General features: G+C 38.0%; 1 protein-coding gene across 3 annotated transcripts in view; it reads left to right on the top strand.

Moving 5' to 3' along the window:
- Positions 1-21,676, top strand: part of ppp2r5eb (protein phosphatase 2, regulatory subunit B', epsilon isoform b) — a 90,790-nt gene that overhangs the window by 46,024 nt on the left and 23,090 nt on the right. The window contains exons 3-7 of one of the 3 annotated variants that reach the window (XM_052020555.1): positions 4,183-4,284; positions 6,378-6,470; positions 7,793-7,923; positions 10,732-10,791; positions 11,695-11,803. In XM_052020555.1, coding sequence (XP_051876515.1) covers positions 4,183-4,284; positions 6,378-6,470; positions 7,793-7,923; positions 10,732-10,791; positions 11,695-11,803 — 495 coding nt within the window. The remainder of the gene's footprint in view (positions 1-4,182; positions 4,285-6,377; positions 6,471-7,792; positions 7,924-10,731; positions 10,792-11,694; positions 11,804-21,676) is intronic. The other 2 variants (XM_052020572.1, XM_052020564.1) reach the window with 2 other exon arrangements.

Genomic DNA, 21,676 nt, shown 5'->3' with positions numbered 1-21,676 from the left:
TGGCTTAGCACATTGTCAAAGGAAACAAAATTAATTAAACAAATAGATTAAAAATCAAATGAAAATTTTAGTTTTACTCTAGTGACGCCAATAATCTGCTAGATAACTTGCCAAGACCCTGATTCCCATGGTCCCTCCGACACCCTGGAGCCCTGGTACCTACACTCCCTTTAAACTTATTGGCTTCACCAGAAATTTTGTTATTCTACTGTGTAACAGCTTTAAAACAAAATGTGAATTAAAAGTGTATTGGGGTAATAATAGGAGTAACATAGAACAGTAAGCGCTGGACAGGCCATTTGGCTGACAATGTTGTGCCAATCTTGATGCCAATTTATACTAACTATCATTGTCCTCCTGTTTATCATCCATATCTCTGCATTCCCTTCATATTCATGTGTCTTTCTAAAAGCCTCTTAATCTCCACCAAACTGCTTGCTTCCACTACGACCTCTGGTAACCCATTTCAGGCACCTACCATTCTCTGTGTAAGATAATGAAAACTTGCCCCTTGCATCACCTTTGAGCTGCTCCCCCCCCCCCCCCCCCCCCCCCCCCAACCTTTAAAGCATGTCCTCTGGTGTTTGACATTTCTACCCTGGGGAAAAGATTCTGACTGTCTATCCTATCTATGCCTCTCACAATTTTAAAAATCTCTGTCAGGTCTCTCCTCGGCCTCTGACACACTAGGGAGAACAACCCAAGTTTGTCCAACCTTTCCTTGTAGCTCATTCCCTCTAATCCAGGCAGCTTTCTGGTAAACCTCTTCTGCACCGTCTCCACATCCTTCCTATAATGGGGCAACCAGAACTGCACACAATACTCCAAGTGCAAACATGCTATATGCCTTCTTTACCACCTTATCCACTTGTGTAGCCACTTTCAGTGAATTATGGTCCTGGACCCCAAGATCCCTCTGTACCTCAATGCTATTAAGGGGTCTGTCATTAACTGTATACTTTCTCCTTTCATTTGACCTCCCAAAATGCAACACCTCACACTTGCCCAGATTAAACTCCATCTGCCACCTCTCTGCCCGTATCCGTAACTGATCTATATCCCGCTGTATTCTTTGATAGTCCTTTACACTCTCTGCAACTCCACCAATCTCTGTGTCATCTGCAAACTTGCTAACCCACTCATCTGCATTTTAATCCAAATCATTGATATATATCACAAACAGCAGAGGTCCCAGCACTGATCCTTGTGGAACACCACTGGTCACGGACCTCCAGCCAGAATAACAGCCTTCCACCCCTACTCTCTGTCTTCTATGGGCAAGCCAGTTCTTAATACAAACTTGCAATTCACCCTGAATCCTGTGCATCTTTATCTTCTGAATCACCCTACCATGAGGAACCTTATCAAATGCCTTACTAAAGTCCATGTAGATAAGGTCTACTGCCTTACACTAATCAAGACAATGTGGAGTATTTTCCTGTTAATGGTGGTCTATAAATTCAATTGGGTGGTTCTCTTGAGTGGCTTAGCACATTGTCAAAGGAAAAAACAATGAATTAAATAATCAAGCTCCTTTGTCACCTCCTCAAAAAAAAACACAAGTTTGTAAGACATGACCTGCCCCGCACAAAGCCATGCTGACTGTCCCTAAACAGGCCATGTCTTTCCAAATGCACATAAATTCTATCCCTCAGTATTCACTCCAGTAGGTTCCCTACCACTGAGTGAGGCTCACTAGCCCATAATTACCTGGATTACCCCTACTTCCTTTCTTGAACAAACGTACAACATTTGCTACTCTCTAGTCCTCTGGGACCTCACCTGTTGCTAGTGAGGACACAAAGATCCTTGTCAAAGCCCCAGCAATTTCCTCACTTGCTGCTTTCACTATTCTGGGGTATATGCCATCAGGCCCTGGGGGACCTCCACCTTAATGCTTTTCAGAAGACCCAGCACTACCTCCTTAATCTCAAAGTGTCCCAGCACATTTGCATGCCCCACTCTGTCTTCATAATCATCCAAATCCTTCTCCTCAGTGAATACTGACACAAAGTACCCAATTAGTACCTCAGCCACTTGCTCTGACTCCAAGCACAAATTCCCTCCTTTATCCCTGAGTGGACCTACCCTCTACTTAGTTATTTTTTTTCTTAAATAAGTGTAAAATACCTTGGAATTTTCCTTGATCCTGCTTGCCAAGGACACTTTATGGCCCCTTTTGGCCTTACAAATTGCCTGCTTGAGCACATTCCTGCTATCTTTATATTCTACAAGGGCCCAGTCTGATTTTAGCTTCCTAGACCTTGTATATGCTTCCTTTTTCTTCCTGACTAAATTCAGGACCTCTTGGATCATCCAAGGTTCCATTACCTTACCATCCTTGTCCTTACTCCCTACTGGAACATGCCGATCCTGTACTCTGATCAGCTGGTCTTTAAACAACTCCCACATGTCAGACGTGTCCTCCAGCAGCTGCTCCCAATCAACACCCCTTAGTTCCTGTCTTATCCTGTTGTAATTTGCTCTTCCCCAATTTAGTACCTTCCCACAAGATCCAATTTTATCCTTGCTTATAACTATCTTAACACATGTGGTCACTATTTCCAAAATGTTCACCCACTATAAGGTCTGTCACCTGGTCTGGCTCATTTCCCAAAACCGGGTCCATTATGTTTTCTCCTCTAGTTGGACTCTCCACATACTGTTTCAAGAACCCCTCCTGGATGCACTAAATAAATCCCTGCCCCATCTAAGCCTCTTGTATTAAGGAAGTTCCAATCAATAGTGGGGAAGTTAAAGTCCCCCACTATGACAACCCTATTTCTGCACCTTTCCATAATCTGCCTACATACCTGTTCCTCCACCTCCTGGTGGCTATTGGGGGGGGGGGGGGGGCCTATAGTATAATCCTATCAACATAATTGCATCTTTCTTATTCTTGAGCTCCACCTGAGTTACCTCTGGATGAGCCCTCCAGTGTGTCCTCTGAGTACTATTGTGCCGTTCCCCCTTATCAGTAGTGCAACCCCTCCACCTCTTTTACCCCCCTCTCTATCACATCTAAAATAATGAAACCCAGAAACGTTGTTGACCTGCCAGTTCTGTCCTTCGTGCAACCAGGTCTCTATAATGGCAACAACAAATAGCATCTAATAGTCCGGAAAATCTGCCAATCTGGCACCACCAAAGAACCCAGCATGCCAGGTTATTGGGGTTTTACAGTAACTGGATCATTCTACTGGCTTCACCAGCAAACTAATCCATTTCTGGCTGCCTTTTGAGAACATGGTGGTGAGCTGCATGCTTTGACCTTTGCAGCTCATTGTAGGGGTGCTTCCACAAATCTGTCGGGTCCTGATCTTCATAACTCTGACCAAGTAACATGATAGATATAAGGTCATGGAAATTACAAGTAATCATCAAGGAGCCCTTGGCAAACTGTGTATATTGTAGAGAGTAAACACCAAAGTTGTATTGATGAATAGACTGGATGGTGCTAATCAATTGGCCTGATTTGAACTGCATGGTGTCCAGTTGCATAAATGTGGAAATGCATGGCTGCCCTTCACTAGATGATTGCTTTGTCTGTCCTTTTGTACAAAATTATTTTTTGTGTATTTGCTTTTTTGAATTCACTATTCATTTTTTTTTCTTCCCAGATAGTGAAGGGGCTAGACTGATTAGTCAATTTGTATTTGATTGTTAATATCTTATGTTTAAATCATTCTTTTCCTTTGAAAGCATCATAAACCACCGAAGAGAACTACCAAATTGAATCTATATAGTACCTTTTGTCTGCACATTAATATTTATTTTATTTGTACTAATCTTTCAGTACCAGAACCAAAGGGTTAGTTAATCAGATATGCTTGTTTGAAAGGTATTTCTTCAAGAATCTTTATCAGTTTTTTAAAAAGCTGAAAATAATAAGTAATGATTTCTGCACACTATTCAGAGATTACTGTGTGCAATTTGCAATATTCTCACCAATCGTTTTGTTGAATTGTTTCTGAAAATAACTATCAGTTCATGAGTTGCGATTTTGAAGGCAACGTTAATTTTTGATGGTGTATTTCCAAGTCAGAGTGGTGTGTGACATGGAGGTGGTGTTCCCATTCAACCTCTTGTTCCTTCTAAGTTGTTGGTGGTTAATTAGACAACATTGTAAGGATATGTGAGAAGGAAATTCAATATATAATGTTATATTCTATTTTGCCATAGGTTTCTTTAAATATATTTAGGACCCTTCCACCTTCAGATACTTCAGAGTTTGACCCTGAAGAAGATGAACCCACACTGGAAGCATCCTGGCCTCATTTACAGGTGAACTCTACAAGTTCCTATGTAAAATTAGATATCCAGCTTAGCTACCTCTGTTGCAGTTTGGTTTCAAGTATACTGTTAATCGTAATATTAAACGTTCAGACCACTGAAAGTCTAAAATTTGCCAGTCCTGAAATTTGAATTTAATAATTTCTACTGGAATAAACACAGATTGCACAAAATGACTATCAGTATTACTTTTTTAAAAAAACATGTTCATCGATATGGATGGTGCTAGCACTATTATTTGTTTTACCTCCAACAGTCTTGAGGGCTCTTAAGTATCCATCAAACAGTGGAAATGAGGATCATTTATTTCCAGACTAGATATAGGTATCAGGTCCCTTTCTGCAGAACTTTTTTCCCCACATAATTAAATCATTTGTGTTTTTGTCAATCCAGAAGTTTTCACATTTGTTTTAATTGGTACTAGCTCTTAAGTTAATTGCTGAATCCAGCGTAATAGTGGAACCTGACTTTGTGCAACTCAACTTTGCTACTTTTGGATTCCTTGTCAATTACTATCGCCATTTGATTACCTTACACTTGTAGACTTTAATTATTTTAAAGGCTATCCTCTTTAGATAAATTACCAGTGTTCAAACTCAAATTTTGCATCTATTCAAGTAATTTGACTTTTGGCTGGTGCAATTTCCACAATGGTCTTGGCACTGCTCTTAATTGAAGAACTTCTGAGAGCATTGATAGTTGTATCATCGTTCAGTCCAGGCCTTCTAGTCTGTTTTATCTCAAATATTTATTAAAATTGGTATTTTTGTACCAAGAAATTATTTAAATTACATTAGATTGTTTACAGCATCAAGCATTCCAATAAAAGAAGTTGTAGAAGCAGTATTCAACTTCACTGAAAAATTAGAAATCCAGAGCTTGCTTTTCTTTAAATATCATCAGTTAAAACAATCAACGTAATTGAAACTTTGAACTACCTCATCAAATTTGTAATATAAAGTTGTTTCTCCTTCATTTGTCAAAGAATCTTCCATCTGTATGATGATGATGGTATTTCAATAAAATCAGCATGTGTTGACGCAGCTATTTTAAAGTGAGGCTGTTTTTCACAATGAAAATAGCCCATCAATGGCAGAAGTATTTCACGATCTTTACAATTTAACCTGAAGGCGTCTTGCAAAGCAGAAGTCTTTTGCTAATAGCTTTCCTATATTTGTTAAATACCAAGATATATTGGTGGTTGTTTCCATTTTTCTGTCCTGTCACTGGGAGATGCATGTGAATTAAATTTCCAGTGCACACTACAAAGTAGCAAGCTGCAAGGCTAAGTATAATTAAGATGAAATACTCTGTAATAATTCGAGGCAAAGAACGGTATGTAAAAGGTAGTCATAATTTATTACTGAAAGTGAGGTCTTTTGTGAATAGTCTTAGTGTTTAGAAATATAAAGGGTGAAACTGATGTCCACAATGAAGTGGGTAATGGACTGCCTGATGTTTGAGTGACCTTCATGATCAATCTGCAAAATCTGTGTTATGTGATGCTTTAACAAACCAATTCACATGAGATGGTTTGAATTTTCCATTATTATTTGCTCGATGAAAATTGTATTCCTTATTGATTTTGTACAGGCTGATTAATGTAAGGCCAGCTTTGGGACACTGGCTCTTTGTTTAACTCAAAGAATGTTGTAATCGCAAGATCTTCCTTGTCCTTTAAGGTTTAAAAAGTGAGATGTTCTCAGTGTCCTTTCCTTTCCTCTTCTAGCAATGGTTTTACTGTTATTAGTATGGAGCAGGTCAAAAGTGTTCCCTTTATCAGAATTGATTCCCCTCTATTTAATCTTTACATTGAAGAATTACCAGTGTAACCTTGGATCATGCTTATTAATTTTACCTGTGTTGCAATATGCCTTACCTTTCACTAAAATATTGAAATCTTTGTGTGTGTTTGTGTGTCACATATTGCACTAATTTGGTAGGGATAGAAATTTTGGAATTAGTAAGCAATTAAGGTTGCAAATAAATCTTTTTATGCCTGACTTTTGTGCTGACAGTTTTCCATTTGGATGTGATTTAAGTGTTTTTCCTTTTGTAACTTAACTCCTTCTTGTCTGTTCCAGCTTGTATATGAATTCTTCATTCGATTTTTAGAGAGTCAAGAATTCCAGCCCAGCATTGCCAAAAAATATGTAGATCAGAAATTTATATTGCAGGTATATATGCATAGCTGTCTTTTCTGAGTAGGTAAATAATGAGTTGCCTTTTCTTGTGTCCAGTAACTTTCTAAATTACATAGCAGTTTATCAGTGTAATCTTTTATAATCTCAACCTTGAGTTATTCAATATGCTTTGAAACTACTTTTGTAAACTTTGTCCATTAGTTCATACTGATCAGTGAGTAGGCTCTGTTTATCATGATTCTTAATGAAATTGTTATTGTGAATTTAGCTGGTCTATTTAAAGTTTAATATTTTGTTTTGAAAACTATTTACAATGTTCATGTGTTCAATGTACTTTGAAGTTACTTTTTTGAACTTTGTTCATAGTAATCAGTGAATAGGCTTTATTATCACTTAAAATAATATATTTAATCTGAGCACAAGATTAGCATGATTCTTAATGAAATTATTATCGTCTAAACTTTTTTTCCTAAATTTGACTGACCTATTTCAAGTTTAACATTTTGTCTTGAAGGCTTATTGCAATTTTCAGGTGTTCGAGAATGCCTAATGTGTTCAGTTTTTGGTTTGAGTACAAAAGTTGAGATTAAGTATAGCTGATTTAGAGGTTTCTAATTATAAAGGAAAGTCGACTTGTTTCTTTCAACAAACTCTTGCATGGAAAGTTTTCTTTTCAAGAAATCAGTAATATTCTCTGACCTAGCACACAGGATCCCTTTTGTATTCCTATTAAATTTTCTAATTTGTGATGGGACCAGATAAGGCAGCAATGAATTTTGTGCAACCCACAATACTCCTGTGGCTGACTTTGAAATTCAAAGATATGTGTTGACATAGATAAAACAAAAATCAGTATTCCTAATAACTGTACAGAATTTTAAATCAGTAGAACTGTTTTATCCTCAGCATTGTCTTGTCCCTCTTCTGTATTTTATTTTAATCTTTCCTCCATGTAGGGGACATTCCTTAAACAAATTATTCCTTCAGGATTGGGTTTCTACGTCTTGCTTTACTTGTGTAGCTTCTTTGTGGGATTCAAGGGTTCATTGCTAATCTCTCACTGATCTGGCTCTGCATGACACTGGGATCTGGTAATTATCCATTTGGGCAAATTTCAAAAGTGTTAGGCCCTGTTAGATTTTTGCTCCATTAGTTAAACCTCCATTTAGTTTCAAGTGATGTAATGCATAATGTGATTCAAATTACACTGATATTTGTTTCATTGCCTATTATAGGGGATTGCTATTTTTTGCATATGTAACAACTTCAGTGTATAAGCTGCTGAATTGAAAACCTCATAAAGTTTGTGATCCAGACATGAGCTTTATAGCAAAGATTTTTTTGGTACTTTTCAGCTTTTGGAACTGTTCAACAGTGAAGATCCCCGGGAGCGAGACTATCTGAAGACTGTCTTACACAGAATTTATGGAAAGTTTCTTGGACTTAGGGCATTTATTCGAAAACAAATTAACAATATTTTTCTACAGTAAGTGTATATTTGCCTTATCAAAAGCTGCTTCAGAAGTAATTAAACTTTTCCCTCAAATGTTTCCTATTTATGCAGTATTTTTTTCAGAGTTAGAGAGGAATATTGCCTATCCAACACTAGTTTATGATCATTGGTATGATTTTTTTTCCCTTCTGTCAAATTTAATAGGTTTATTCATAGGTCATGGTGGCCACACCAAGGAATGTAATCCAGAAGCTTGTTGTGAGGAAAATTGCAATTGGATATGGTTACAGATGCTTCAAATAGCTTCTTCGACCAACAAAGCTATAAGGGAATTGAAAGCAATTAAATCTGACCCTTGTCATAACTCTGTCATTATATGTGTCACCAGTGGGACTAATTGGGGCATTCTTGAAGATTAAATTGATCCCCAAGTTGGAATAATTCTGTTGCTGCACTGATCGATCTTTAAAACGTCTATTGGGGAAGAGGCTGGCATCTTCCTGGGTTTCCATTAAAACTGTTTTAATCTGGCCAATGGCAAATCAGTCAGATTGAACTTCGAGGCAAAGTTTTTTCTGTCTTTTTATTCCTCAAATTCTTATTCGTTGATGTTTTTAATGGTTAATTTGAAAAACCTATAATATACTTTCTAGGCTTTCTTGGAACATAATAGTGCTTAAATTATGCATATCCTAGTTTTTGGTGCACTTTATGTGGAATTGTGTGGATCATTTCCAAGAATCATGGCAAACCCATTTCAGCTAACGTGTTAGCCATTTGACTAATTGCAAAGTCTAAAAGTCCTTTGAAAAGAACACTTGTGGACTTGGGTTTGCTCAAGTAGGTTATCCCCTTTTGAAAGGGCTATTGACATTTGCTATTGTTTTTGCACCTTTATATGAAAGGCGAAAGTTTTTAACTGATATTCAAAAGAGGAGTTTTAATGAGAGGTTCCAAACTGAACACTTTCTGACCACCTTATATACTTCCTGCATTCCCCTCTGGTTTGTCCATACCACTTCCTTCTGTGGCATACCTGAATATCCCCACCTACCAAATTGCTGGTGCCCACTTACTCAGAGTTCCATTAATTGGTTTATTGTTGTTCAGAGATACCATGAAAAACTTTGTCTTGCATGCCATCCATACAGGTTATTCCAAACATAAGTACATTGAGGTAGTACAAAAGGAAAACATTAACTGAATGCAGAATATAGTGTTACAGTTACGGAGAAAGTGCAGTGCAGGTAGACAAACAAGGTGCGAAGACCACAATGAGGTAGATAGAGAGATCAGGAGTTCATCTTTATTGTACAAGAGGTCCATTAAAGAGTCTTATAACAGCGAGATAGAAGCTGTCCTTGAGCTTGGTGGTGGTGTCTTTAAGCTTTTGTATCTTCTGCCTGATGAGGGGGGGGTTGGGGGGGAAGAAGAGGAGAAAGAATGACTGGGGTGGGAGGGGCCCTTGATTGTTGGTTGTTTTCCCAAGGCAGTGGGAAGTGTAGACAGTGTCAATGGAAGGGAAGATGGTTATCGTGATAGATTGGGCCGTGTCCACAGCTCTGCAATTTCTTGCAGTCTTGGGCAGTGCAGTTGCCTTACCAAGCTGTGATGCATTTGGATAGGATGCTTTCTGTAGTGCATCGATTGAAAATTAGTGAGGGTCAACAGGGACATACTGAATTTCCTTAGCCTTCTGAAGAAGTAGAGGCACTGGTGTGCTTTCTTGGCCATAGTGTCTATGTGGTGGGACCAGGGCAAGCTAATGGTGATATTTACACTTAGGAACTTGAAGCTGTCAAGCATCTCCACCTCAGCACCATTGATACATATAAGGGCACGTTCTCCACCCTGCTTCCTGAAGTCAATGACCATCTCTTGTTTTGCTGATATTGAGGAAAAGGTTGTGCTCTTTCATTCCCTCTTATGCAATGGCCAATAAGACATTTCCTATTATCATTTTCATTCATTTTAACTGTCTTGTCCTGTTTGGTTTCAAGGTTCAAATTTTGCGCAGCTGGCTTAAAAATGGGTCAACCATGTGACTAAATCACAGTAAGCTTAATCGGCTTTGCTGTCCTGCCAAAGTTGCTCAATGTTGTAAGATCATCCTGGAGGACACATTGCAAACTCTTAAACTACTTTCTGCTTTTTATGTGTGACTTCTATTATATACAGATCTTACTGGTTTTATTACCAAATTCATCATTGCATTGACTTTGCTGTTTCCCCAGTCTTCCTCTCTGCCTTGAAGACTAATAATAACACATTCTTATATAATACCTTTTAAAGTAGAAAAATATCCTAATGCAGTTCACGAGTGTAATCAAACCAAAACTGGAACTGCAGCAAAGAAGGGAAATATAATAACTTTGTCAAAAATTAGGTTTTGTAGGAAAAAAGGCTGGAGAAGTGAAGATTCAGGAAGGCAAGTCCAGAGTTTTAGTTCAGTACGGTTGAATGTACACCAATAGGAGAATGAATAGAGTCTGTAATGAACAAGAACTTGGACTTACAGGAGTTGGTTGGGAGGGGAACAGTTATAAGGCCAAAGTTTATAGGATATATTATACTTCAAATGTTTGTCGTTGAGTCGAGAAAAGAAAAAGGTTCATTTTGAGAGAAACAAGAACATATAAAGTTAATAGCTGATTTGTAGGTTACACCACATTTTTTCTTTTTTTAAAAAAAAATTACCTGCGGCATTCACGTTGGGCAGCCAAATAAAACATTGAAACTTAAGTTATCTGGAGAGTGAAAAATATCAAATTCACCATGAAAATATTAGTACTTTTTTTTTTAGTTTGTTCAGCACATGGTTAACTTGTGTTCCCTTTACAGATTTGTTTATGAAACAGAACATTTTAATGGTGTAGCAGAGCTTCTGGAAATATTAGGAAGGTGAGCAGATTAGATTTGTTTCTAATTGTTTCTCCTTTTCCTGTAGTTGTTGGATCAAAGTGGGTTACAATTGCACAGTATTCTGGTATCTGTCCAAAATAGTTGTTCTTTATGTCTGAGTCAAAGTTGGAAGTGTCAGAGAACAATTTATTTAGGGAAATGCCTGGGCCAAACCTCACCAACTGTTATGTAAACTCATTTTCAGCATTTATCATTCTTCAATGTGTATTGAGAACAAATTTTATAAAGAGATAGACAATGTTGAATGTAGCTCTGATTTAATAGTTAAATGCTATAACTGTACTCCAGATGATATTACAAATATTATGCACTGCTTTCTATTGTAAATGATTTTAAACATTTTGTAATTAGTTTGTGCTGACCTATATTTCTCTGCCTCTAAGACACCTGTTTTAAAATAAAATGAAAGAAACCAGGCAGTGCAGAAGATTTCTCATGTTGCACATCAATGCTTCCCTGTGTTTATCTTAAAATTTTGTCAATTTAGGTAGTGTAGTTGGACTTGATCTGTTATAGTGTTTTTCTTATTGAGCATGGAAAACTTTCTTTTTAAAATGAATTAATATTACTGTATGAGAGTTCAAGTTCTGACAATCTTCTTACAGAGTTGCAGATACTGTAATCCTTAATGGTAATCTGGGATGAAATGGGAATCCTAACCATGCTTTATTTAATTTGGACATAAAATCTTTAAACTTGAAGTTTAATGGATAAATGCCTGATGTGCAGAAAAGTACTTGTTCAAGTACCTTGTTCAAGATGATCATTTCTTTATTTGGACTTGTTTCGACTTTGGATCCTCTATAAAATTCCAAGATGCTGAATGTAGGTATGCAAGTCTGCTGTATAAATGAGATAATTTTTTTCTCTTTCTGTTGACAGTATAATAAATGGGTTTGCCTTGCCTCTCAAGGCTGAACACAAGCAATTTCTGATTAAGGTGCTGCTCCCTTTACATACTGTGAGGAGTTTATCACTTTTCCACGCACAGGTAGGGACAATGCTTTATTTATATTATAGCTTAATTATTCAGCCAAATGCGCAGAGAGAGAAAATTGCTCTCTTCTACAGGTGGATAAAAAATCACCTGGAAAACATAAATTTGAGAACTTTGGTCATAACTGCCAAATATGATGAATTAAATTCTAAAATTGAATAGTTTATATAATTTTTATTGGCATTATGTCTCTGAGTTGGTTTAACCCTATTTGACTCGAGCTTGCCCTCTAGTCATTTGCAACAATTCTGGATCTATTGTGTGTTTTTCTGAGTGATCAACTCGCACAATACTTTGCTTGTTTTCCATGGTCTCATGACTTTTCAGTGTGTTGTTTGCTTGGAATTCAGCATGGAGTTCATTTGGAATGCTATTTTTGCTTGACTTGATCCTTGTACAAAATAGTCTTATGGAGAATGTTCCAGGAAAAGGTGTCTTGATTCCTTTACATTCTTCAAATTAGTTGTGTCAGTGATTGAGTTGCAACCTTTGAAACCCACTGTAGAAATTTTGAAATAGTTATGCACTGGTTTTCCGATAGTTAGTATCTCACTAGCATATTCACAATACAGTTGACAAAGCCATTTAGTATCTCACTAGCATATTCACAATACAGTTGACAAAGCCATTTAGAAGCAGTCACCCTATATTAGGCTGTATTGTGATTTTGAGTCTTGGTGACAGATTAGACTTAACAAGGAGGTTACCTCCTGCATTCTGCCCAGATTGTATGACAGCAGATCAATTCAATGCTTGAGGACGTTAGACAGAGGCTGATAATACAGCCAAATGTAGAGTGACTGCATCAAATGGCTATACTGGTTAAAACTACATAATAGTGTTAACCTCAGTGAAAAATCAACTTTCAGAAACCAGTGGCATAACTATTTCAGGGTTTCTACAATGGAATCTCCACTCTATATAGAATTTCCCAATAAGGTTAACCTATCAAGCAGTTTAAGCTTGGGAACTGTAAAAAGTAGCCAAGTGCTACACTCAAGATCCTTGTACACATTTTAAATATACAGCTTTTCTACCAGGTTGATAAACAGGGTAGTAAAAAAAGCTACGAGATGACATTTGCTGCTAACTAAACCTATCATCATTGACAAGTATTTTGTTTAAATGAGCTGAGCTGCAAATACAAGAACTTAACTGGTTTTCAGTGGAGCTTTGCTAACTCTAATCTTCGTGCAAAGGTAAACAGCGTGGTGGTGGATAAAGCCTTTTTTTAATCTCCCCTCTCATTAACTGCTACTTTGAACCTCTTCAGCTCTAAAATATCTGTGGGTTCTCATTTTGAAGTAACAGTACGATCACTGATTTTTACCATTATGGATTGGTACCAGTATCCTGTTAGCACACAACATATGTCATACATTATACTTGGAAAAGAACTAGGCAAGTTAACCTAACAAAAGTTAGATTAGTTAAAAAACTAATCCTGCCACCTACATTCTCATCCAGATTAATAAAGTACGTGACAAACAACAAAGAACCCAGACCGATCCCTGCTGTACACTACTGGTCACAGGCCTCCAATCTGCAAAACAACCCTCTACTGCCACCCTCTGCCTCCTACCACCAAGCCAATTTTGTATCCAATCTGCTGGATCATCCTGGATCCCATGTGTTTTAACCTTCTGATCAGCCTGCCACGTGAGTCCTTCTCCAAGGCCATGTTAAAGTCCATGAAGACAAAGTGCTAAACAGGGGAAAGGCTAATTGCAACAGTATTAGGCAGGAGCTGGGGAGAGTAGAGTGGGACCAGCTGTTACTGGGCAAGTCCACATCCAACACATGGGAGTTGTTTAAAGGCCAGCTGGTCAGAATTCAGGACCAACATCTTCCCATGAGGAAGAAAGGATGGCAAGGTTTGGGAACCTTGGATGATAGATGTCGTAAATTTAGGCAAAAAGGAAAAGGAAGCACATGTAAGGTTTAGGAAGCTGAAATCAGGCAGGGGCTTTGAGGAATTTAAAGGAAACTGGAGAGAACTTGCAGAGAATCAGGAGGGCCATGACATGTCTTCGGAGAGCAGAATTAAAGAGAATCCCAAGGTATTTTATATATACATTTTAAAAAAAACAAGAAGGTAACCAGAGAGGGTAGGACTACTCAAGGACAAAGGGAATTTATGCCTGGAGTCAGAGGAAGAGGGTGTGGTACTAAACGAGTACTTCACTTCGATACTCACCAAGGAGAAGGTCATGGAGGATCAGTGGTTTTCTGCAAGGATCACTGGTGGGACCTCTATTTGTGATTGAATGAAAATGTAGGTGGGGTGATTAGTAAGTTTGCAGGTGATATGAAAAGTGGCAAAGTTGTGGTTAGTGAGGAGGATTGTCAAAGGATTCAGCAGGATAGAGACCATTTAGAAATGTGGGCAGAGATGTGGAAGATGGAGTTTAATCCAGACACATGTAAGGTGTTGCATTTTGGGAGGTTAAATGTAAGAGGAAAGTATACAGTAACTGGCAGGATGCTTCGGAGCTTTGATGTACAGGGGGATCTTGGGTTACAAGTCCATAGCTCACCGAAAGTGGCAACACAAGTAGATAGGCTTTAATGAAGGGTTATGGCATACTTCATTAGTTGGGACACTAAGCATAAAGATAGGGAAGTCCTGTTGCACCTGGATAAAACTTAGGTTAGGCCACATTTGGAGTATTTTGTGTAGTTCTGGTTACTGCATCACAGGAAGAATGTGGAGGCTTTGGAGAAGGTGCAAAATAGTTTCACCAGAATGTTGCCTGGATTAGAGAGTATGAACGATAAGGCAAGGTTGGACAAACTTGGACTGTTTTCCCCAGGGCGTCGGAGACTGTGTGGCAACCTGATAGGAGTTTATAAAATTGAGTTACGTGGATCGGCTAGAGAGTCAGAGTCTTTTTCCCAGGGTGGCAATGCCAAATACTAGAGGGCATAACTTTAAGGTGAGAAGGGGAAAGTTTAAAGGAGATTTGTGAGGCAAGTTACCTTACACAGAGAGTGGTAGGTGCCTGGGACATGCTGCCAGTGGAGGTGGTAGAAGCAGATATGTTAGTAATGTTTAAGAGACATTTGAACAGGCAAGGAATGGAGGGATAGAGATCTTAGACAGATAGGACTAGTTTAATTTGGCTTCATGGTCAACAAAGACATCGTGGGTCAAAGGGCCTGTTCCCTTGGTGTATTCTATGTACTCTTGTAAATCCTCTTGGTCACCTCTTCAAAAAGCTCAGTTAAATTCGTGAGACACGATTTCCCATGAACAAAGCCATGCTGACTATCTCTAATCAGTCCTTGCCCTTCCAAATGCAAATAAATGATGTCCCTCAAAATATCTACCAGTAATTTTCCCCCTACTGATATAAGGCTCATCAGCCTATAGTTCCCTGGCTTATCTCTGCTGCCTTCTTAAATGAAGGTATAATGTTAGCTATCCTCCAGTCTTCCGGTATCTTACCTGTGGCTTAACGAGATGCACAAATCTATGCCAAGGACCCAGCAATCTCCTCCCTTCTCATAACATCCTAGGATACACCTGGTCAGGTCCCAGCTTGCTTGAAATCTGCCTCATAATGTGAGAGTAAGTGATGTGCCTCAGAAGTGTGATGTGATAAAGGATGAGTTGACTGGAGAGGTTGTGTGATGATGCTGAGTTCAGCTGGATACGAGTTTGGTATGCATCAAATGATTGTCGAATCTAGTTTACCAGAACCTGCCAATTTGCTGAGAAGGTTGTGTCTTGGCCTTTGCTACCTTGATCAGGTGGCTTTTGTACACTGTAAAATCAAGCATAACACCAAGATAGACCGGTTTAGTCTCTGTCCATTCATTGTGATATTTAGTTCCCCCTAAACATTGGAATGGTTGATAAAGAATGTACTGAAGCTTGCTTAAAGCTGTAGGGTTCTTTCTCTGAAAAGGTTGAAGCCAATTGGGCACATTGGATGCTATTTGCATTGATGAACAGATCAACAGTGTGTAGGTACAACAAGGTTGGAGCTGGAAGGGATCCTTGCAATAACCTGTTCTCCAAGCACCTAAGCTCTTATTCACTTGAATCCTAAGTCATTTGGTACAATTGTTTTAGGACCCTTGACGTTTTGACAAACAGGCTTGTGCACCACACTGTATCTTGTGCCATGCTGAGGTCAAAGAAAATAATATCTGGTTTCAGATTTCTTTGAAAACTGTTTTCAGTAAATGTGGTCAGCACAAGTTAAAGGGGTAAATTGGTTTAGTATAGTCACATGTACTGAGATACAATGAAAAACTTTGTTTTGCATGCTCTCCATACAGATCATTTCATCACATCAGTACATTGAGGTAGTACAAGAGAAAAGCAACAACAGAATGCAGAGTATAGTGTTAAGAATGCAGAGTACAGTGTTAGAATATAGTGTTAGAACAGAGAATGCTGGAATTACTCAGCAGATCGGGCAGCATCTATGGGAAAGCAGTAAAAGTTTCAGATGTCCTGAAAGTTCCAATGAAATGTTAGCAACCTAAAATGTTAACTTTTTTCTCTCCAAAGATACTATCTAGCCTGCTGAGTATTTCCAGCATTCTGTTATATTAGATTTCCAGAATCTGCAGTTTTCGCTCTCTGATTATGGCTAGCGTAAGTACTTGATTGCACATGCTATCTGCCTTTTTGGATGCCTGCTTGGTCAACAGTTGTTTTTCACCCTTCTGATAGCCTTTGTTCTATTGGGTGTTCTAGGACTTGCGATACAAGAGAGTTTTCCGTTTCAATCAGATTTGGGAGGATTTTCTTTTGCCATGTATCAGGATTTTCAGCAGTCTTTCACTGGTGACCCATGTAATGAATTGAACCATCCAGAAGCAGGCACTTGTGTCAAGGTGGTTTTGGAAGCGGGAGAATGCTGTTGTTGCCAGCAGCTGGATTGGACTTGATGTTATTGAATATTCCATTCAGCTACAGAATTATAAAAGTTCTGGGCAACATCTGTGTATATGCTGCACGCAGACTTCCTACTCATTTGGACCTGAGTCTTCACTCCTTTACCAAAAGGTGCCTTACCAGTGTAAAGCAGGTGAATGGCTACTTGGTTAGCACTCGCAGATGGATAAATTGATAACAGTGGTTAATGAAATGCTATAGTAAATATATGGTTGAAATGGATAAAGCCCAAGTTCTTGGTTGTCTCTGGTGCTCTGAGCACAGTCAAAAGTTTGATCAGGTAATTGGCAGCTTTGGGGGTCACTGGTTTGTACTGGCTTGAGCTGAGCATTCTTTTTCGAGGCAATGGGTTTGTTTGGAAGTTAGAGATAGTAAATTCATTGACCAGTTTTGGTGGTATTAGATATGATTGCAAAATCTCCTGTAAGCTTGCTCCATAGGGATGAGCAAGATAATATTGCTGCAGTGTTTTGTTGCCTTACAATATTTCTCCCACTGGACTTTACACAGATGCCACTGTTTTTGCTAACTATTAATTGATAAGCTAGGTGCATGATGTTTTATTTGTGACAATCTACGTGCCTTTCAAACTTAATTGCTGAACTTAAAGTATTGCATTTTGATGATGGGTGCATTGTTTATTTTCACTTGATTTTATCCACTAGAAATGTTTTAAAATCTAATTTCTGGATATATTGCAGTACTATGGACTTGTTTTTCTACCAGCAAACTAAAAGTTTAAATGGTGGTAGAGTTGTTAGGACAGACTTCTATATGTTAACTAACACTCATTATCCACATTTTTTTTGCGAGATTGAATAGGTGATATATTTAAATAAATTCAAACCAGCGTAGGACTTGTACTATGAATGGTAGGGTACTAGGGAGTGTATTTAGCATGCTGGCCTTCATCAGTCAGGGCAATGAGTATAGGAGTTAGAAAGTTATGTTGCAGTTGTACAAGTTGTTGGTAAGTTTTGGACACCATGTTATAGGAAAAACGTGGTTAAACTGGAAAGAGTGCAGAAAAGATTTGAGGATGTTGCCAGGACTAGAGGGTCTGAATTGTACGAAGATGTTAGCCCGGCTATGTGTTTATTCCTTGAAACGTAGGAGAATGAGGGGTGACCTTATAGAAGTATTTAAAATTATGAGAGGCGTAGATAAGGTCAACAGTAACAGCCTTTCCCCAGGGTAGGGGAGTTGAAAACTAGGGGGCATGTTTTTGCTAAGGAGTTGAGAGGGAAAGAGTTAAAAGGGACCTCAAGGGCAACTTTTTCACGCAGAGGGTGGTGAGTATATGGCATGAGCTGCCAGAGGAAGTGGTTGAGGCAGGTACAGTAGTATCCTTTAAGAAGCACTTGAATAGGTACATGGAGGGGAGGGGCTTAGAGAGATATGGGCCGAATGCAGGAATTTGTGACTAACTGGGTGGACGACATGTTTGCCATGGACTCACTGGGCTAAAGAGCCTGTATCCATGATGTATTGCTCTGTAACTCTAAATTAAACTTTCCCAAATAACTCACACCTCTTTTGTTTCTTTTAAAAAAAACACAAGGCTAGTAGTAATTTCTTTCTTGGGGCTAGTTTGAGTTTTATACTCAATTAACATTCTAACAGATATTCTAATTTTACTTTGGAGTTGTATGTGGAAAATATTGCAAAGTTATTAAACTTGATAGGTGTACATTTAATGTCAGTTGACAGTGGAGTGGATTTAATGAAAGCTGTGAGCAAGCTTATTGAGGAAACAAAGTAGCTGATTGAATACAGCACTGAGAACCTAAAGGTAAGACGTTTATGAATGTGTCTCTGTTCTGTCAGCAGAGGATACCACATCAGTTTTTGTATATTACTGCATTCAGATGGACTGAAGGTTAACTGAGTGTTCAGTTAGAAGCACAAGTTGCATCACACCAGCCATAGAACCAATAAGTGTTCTCCTTAGAGCAGAAAATGTTATAAATATCACACATTTTGATTGATATAAAGGATAAAATTTTTATTTTTGTATTTCTTCAGGGAAGATTGACCATAAATATGTGGAATTTTTTTTTACTTAGAATTGGTATTCATGACTTGATCATCACAAAGTAGTGTTATGACTTTGTAGTGTAATAACAAATGGGAATTTATAGTTTAAATGTAGATAGTGTACACAATCAGCTTCTGCACAGGGATCACTTTCATATGATCTGAAGGTAAAAGCAGTTTTTCACTGCCAAAAGGCTCAACATTGTGGTGTAAGTTGTCAGTGCATGCAGTATTGCTAAAATAAACAGTAATAAAGTTAATACAAATATTCGAATACCAGTCACTTTAAAATGTAATGTTTTGAATTAGTGGTTTGTAGAATAGAGTATTCGCCTAGATATGCCTAGTTCTAGCTTTTTTTAATCCAATCCCATTCTCTGTCCTGCTTTGAACATATGTTTACATTCTTCTGTGCATCTAAATCCAAATCCCTAAGCAATGTATGTATTTTTTTACTTCTGGATTCACACAGGTATTTTTTGAGAGAAAAAAATGTTGATGAAAGAATTTTCGTTTGTTGATAACTTGGTTTAATAGTCAACAATGCAGGCAGTTGTAGGTGCATCGTTTAATAGTTGACCTAGTTGCCTTTAGTATGTATTGACTAATGTTTAAATTCCTTCTATGACTACTTAAAAGCAAATGATAAAGCCAGTGAGCTGAATCAACACACCCTGACAATAAAGTTATTGTCATCATTAAAAATAAACATTTGTGGCTCCAAAGGGTTAAAATGAAAGAGTTTGGCTTATAACATGGGGACTGTCAACCAATACAAAGTACTGATTTACAAATTATAAACTTTGCTTGAACTAAAGCATTGATGTTAATCTTTTCATTCACTTGAGTGAATATTCTGGTTGAATTGCTGTACAGTAGTTTTGTGCAATTGTTGATCAGTGATGCCTGCTGGATTATGTTACAGGTTGGTTTATGTTGTTTTGGTCAAATTAACTGGCCTTGAAAACATTGTGTTGCTTAGATACAATCTTGGCCTGAGTAGAATTTGTTAGCTAATTTCTCGAAGATGGAAAGCAAATATATCAGAGAAGTTAATGATTCTTCAACACCGATTTGTCTTGGGCATTTATCTTAATTTCATGTTACCTTTGTGTGGTAACATTTTTCGATTGTCATCCATGTGTTTCTTTTTACAATGCTGTAAGTGAGAAAAATATATTTAGTGGAAGCAAGTACCAAAAAGATTTTACTTTCACTGTGAATGGTACTCCAAAGCATTGGGAGTAAAAAAAAAAGTGGGTGCAGTCAAGTGTTCAGTGTTAAGATTTAATGCTGAGGAGATGGGATATTACCATTTCATAAAAATGTAAAACACTAACTTAATTCCTTTGCAACATTGATTAAAAACCAGAGATGAAAGGAAATAGGAACGTGGCTGGAAATAAACCATCAATTAGTAGCTGAAGAAACCTGCCCACCATTCAGTATTCATCTGCCCACACTCATCAAGTCCAGGGGTCGAAGGTTGATTGTGCTAGACTTCTGAACACTGGAGTTGGGTAGTCCTGATACCATGTATCACTTGGGAAGTCTGGTATAGAAGCCCTGCCCTTTAGCACCCCTGACAAGCATTGCCAGAGGGAAAAGCTGAGGGTAAAGCTTTTTCTTCCCTCAAAGCTAAAAGTGATTTTTTTTTAAATGTCTCTCATTGAAATATTAAAATTTGGGTATAGAGAAAATTTCCACTTGTTGGAAGACCAAAACTCGAGGCTAGAAAAATAAGATGGCTTTTAGTAAATCCAATATGAAATTCAGGAGAAACTATTTAACCTGGAGACTAGTTAAAATGTGGCATAAGGTTGATGAGGTGAGAAGCATAATGGAGAAGCTGGCAAGGCCATTATGGAGAAGGAATGGATAGAGGAAAGTTTGCTGAGAGTTAGGGGTGCGAGGGGTCTGTGCGCAGCTTGAGCAAACTGAACCTTGGTGTGGTTCTGTGCGATAATATTTTATTTAAGTCTGTTTGTTTCAGTGTACTTTTGTAAGTTTTGGAAATAAAAGAATCTGGAATGTTTTCGCCACTGGTGGTGGTGGAGGCCAGACCATTCAAGTTGAAGATAGATAAATATTTGAAAAGTAAAGAATTTGAGGATTATGGGAGCTGGCACAGAAGAGGAGCTGAGGCCAGCATAGATCAGTCATGATCATACTGAATGGTGGTACAGGCTTGAGGAGCTGTGGCCTACTCCTGCTCATGTTTTTCTTGTGTTCTTGAGTATTGGTCATTACTTCTGAGAGTATATCAATTCCAGTCCTTTCTGATCTTTCACTGGAGATTATGCCCACTTTTGCCAACAGTATTTTAGTTTGTTGCTTCAATTGTTTTGAAGACATGAAATTAATCTTCTCAGTATTTTTGTGGAAGTAAATGAACTAGTAATGTCCTTGGGGGATTAGGCACTTAAAGAACCGGAAGAGTGAATGGAGAAGACTTGGGGTTAAGTAAGGAAAAGATGTTAAGAAATGGATTTTAAATTTATCATATTGGGAGACTAGAATCCATCAGGAATTCGTGAAGATGGGAATAAAGAGTGGCTTCAGAACCACCATAATACAGGAAAGTGACAGTACTAAAGAAGGTTCAAAGTAGTCTTTGGAAGATGTTGCCAAATTTAATTAATCCAAGAGATTGGATAGACTATTATTAATTTCTTTAGAACAAAGTAGACCGAGTGGAGACTTAAAGTAAATAGAATTATGAGAGGCCTAGACAGGAAGAAAATTTCTCTTGGCAGAAAGGAATCATCAGTAACCAGTGTGCATAGAATTAAGGTGACAGAAGGATTAGAAGAGCCATATTGAATTCCTTAAGTCTTTGTGATGAGGAAGCTTTCAGTGCTGATCTGTATTATGTACATTTTTGGTTGTCACACAACAGAAAGGATGTGATAGCATTA

The sequence above is a fragment of the Pristis pectinata genome, chromosome 1 (assembly GCF_009764475.1).
Source record: "Pristis pectinata isolate sPriPec2 chromosome 1, sPriPec2.1.pri, whole genome shotgun sequence".
NCBI lineage: Eukaryota > Metazoa > Chordata > Chondrichthyes > Rhinopristiformes > Pristidae > Pristis > Pristis pectinata.
Note: the sequence above shows the minus strand (reverse complement) of the source record. Positions and strands in the feature narration are given on the sequence as shown.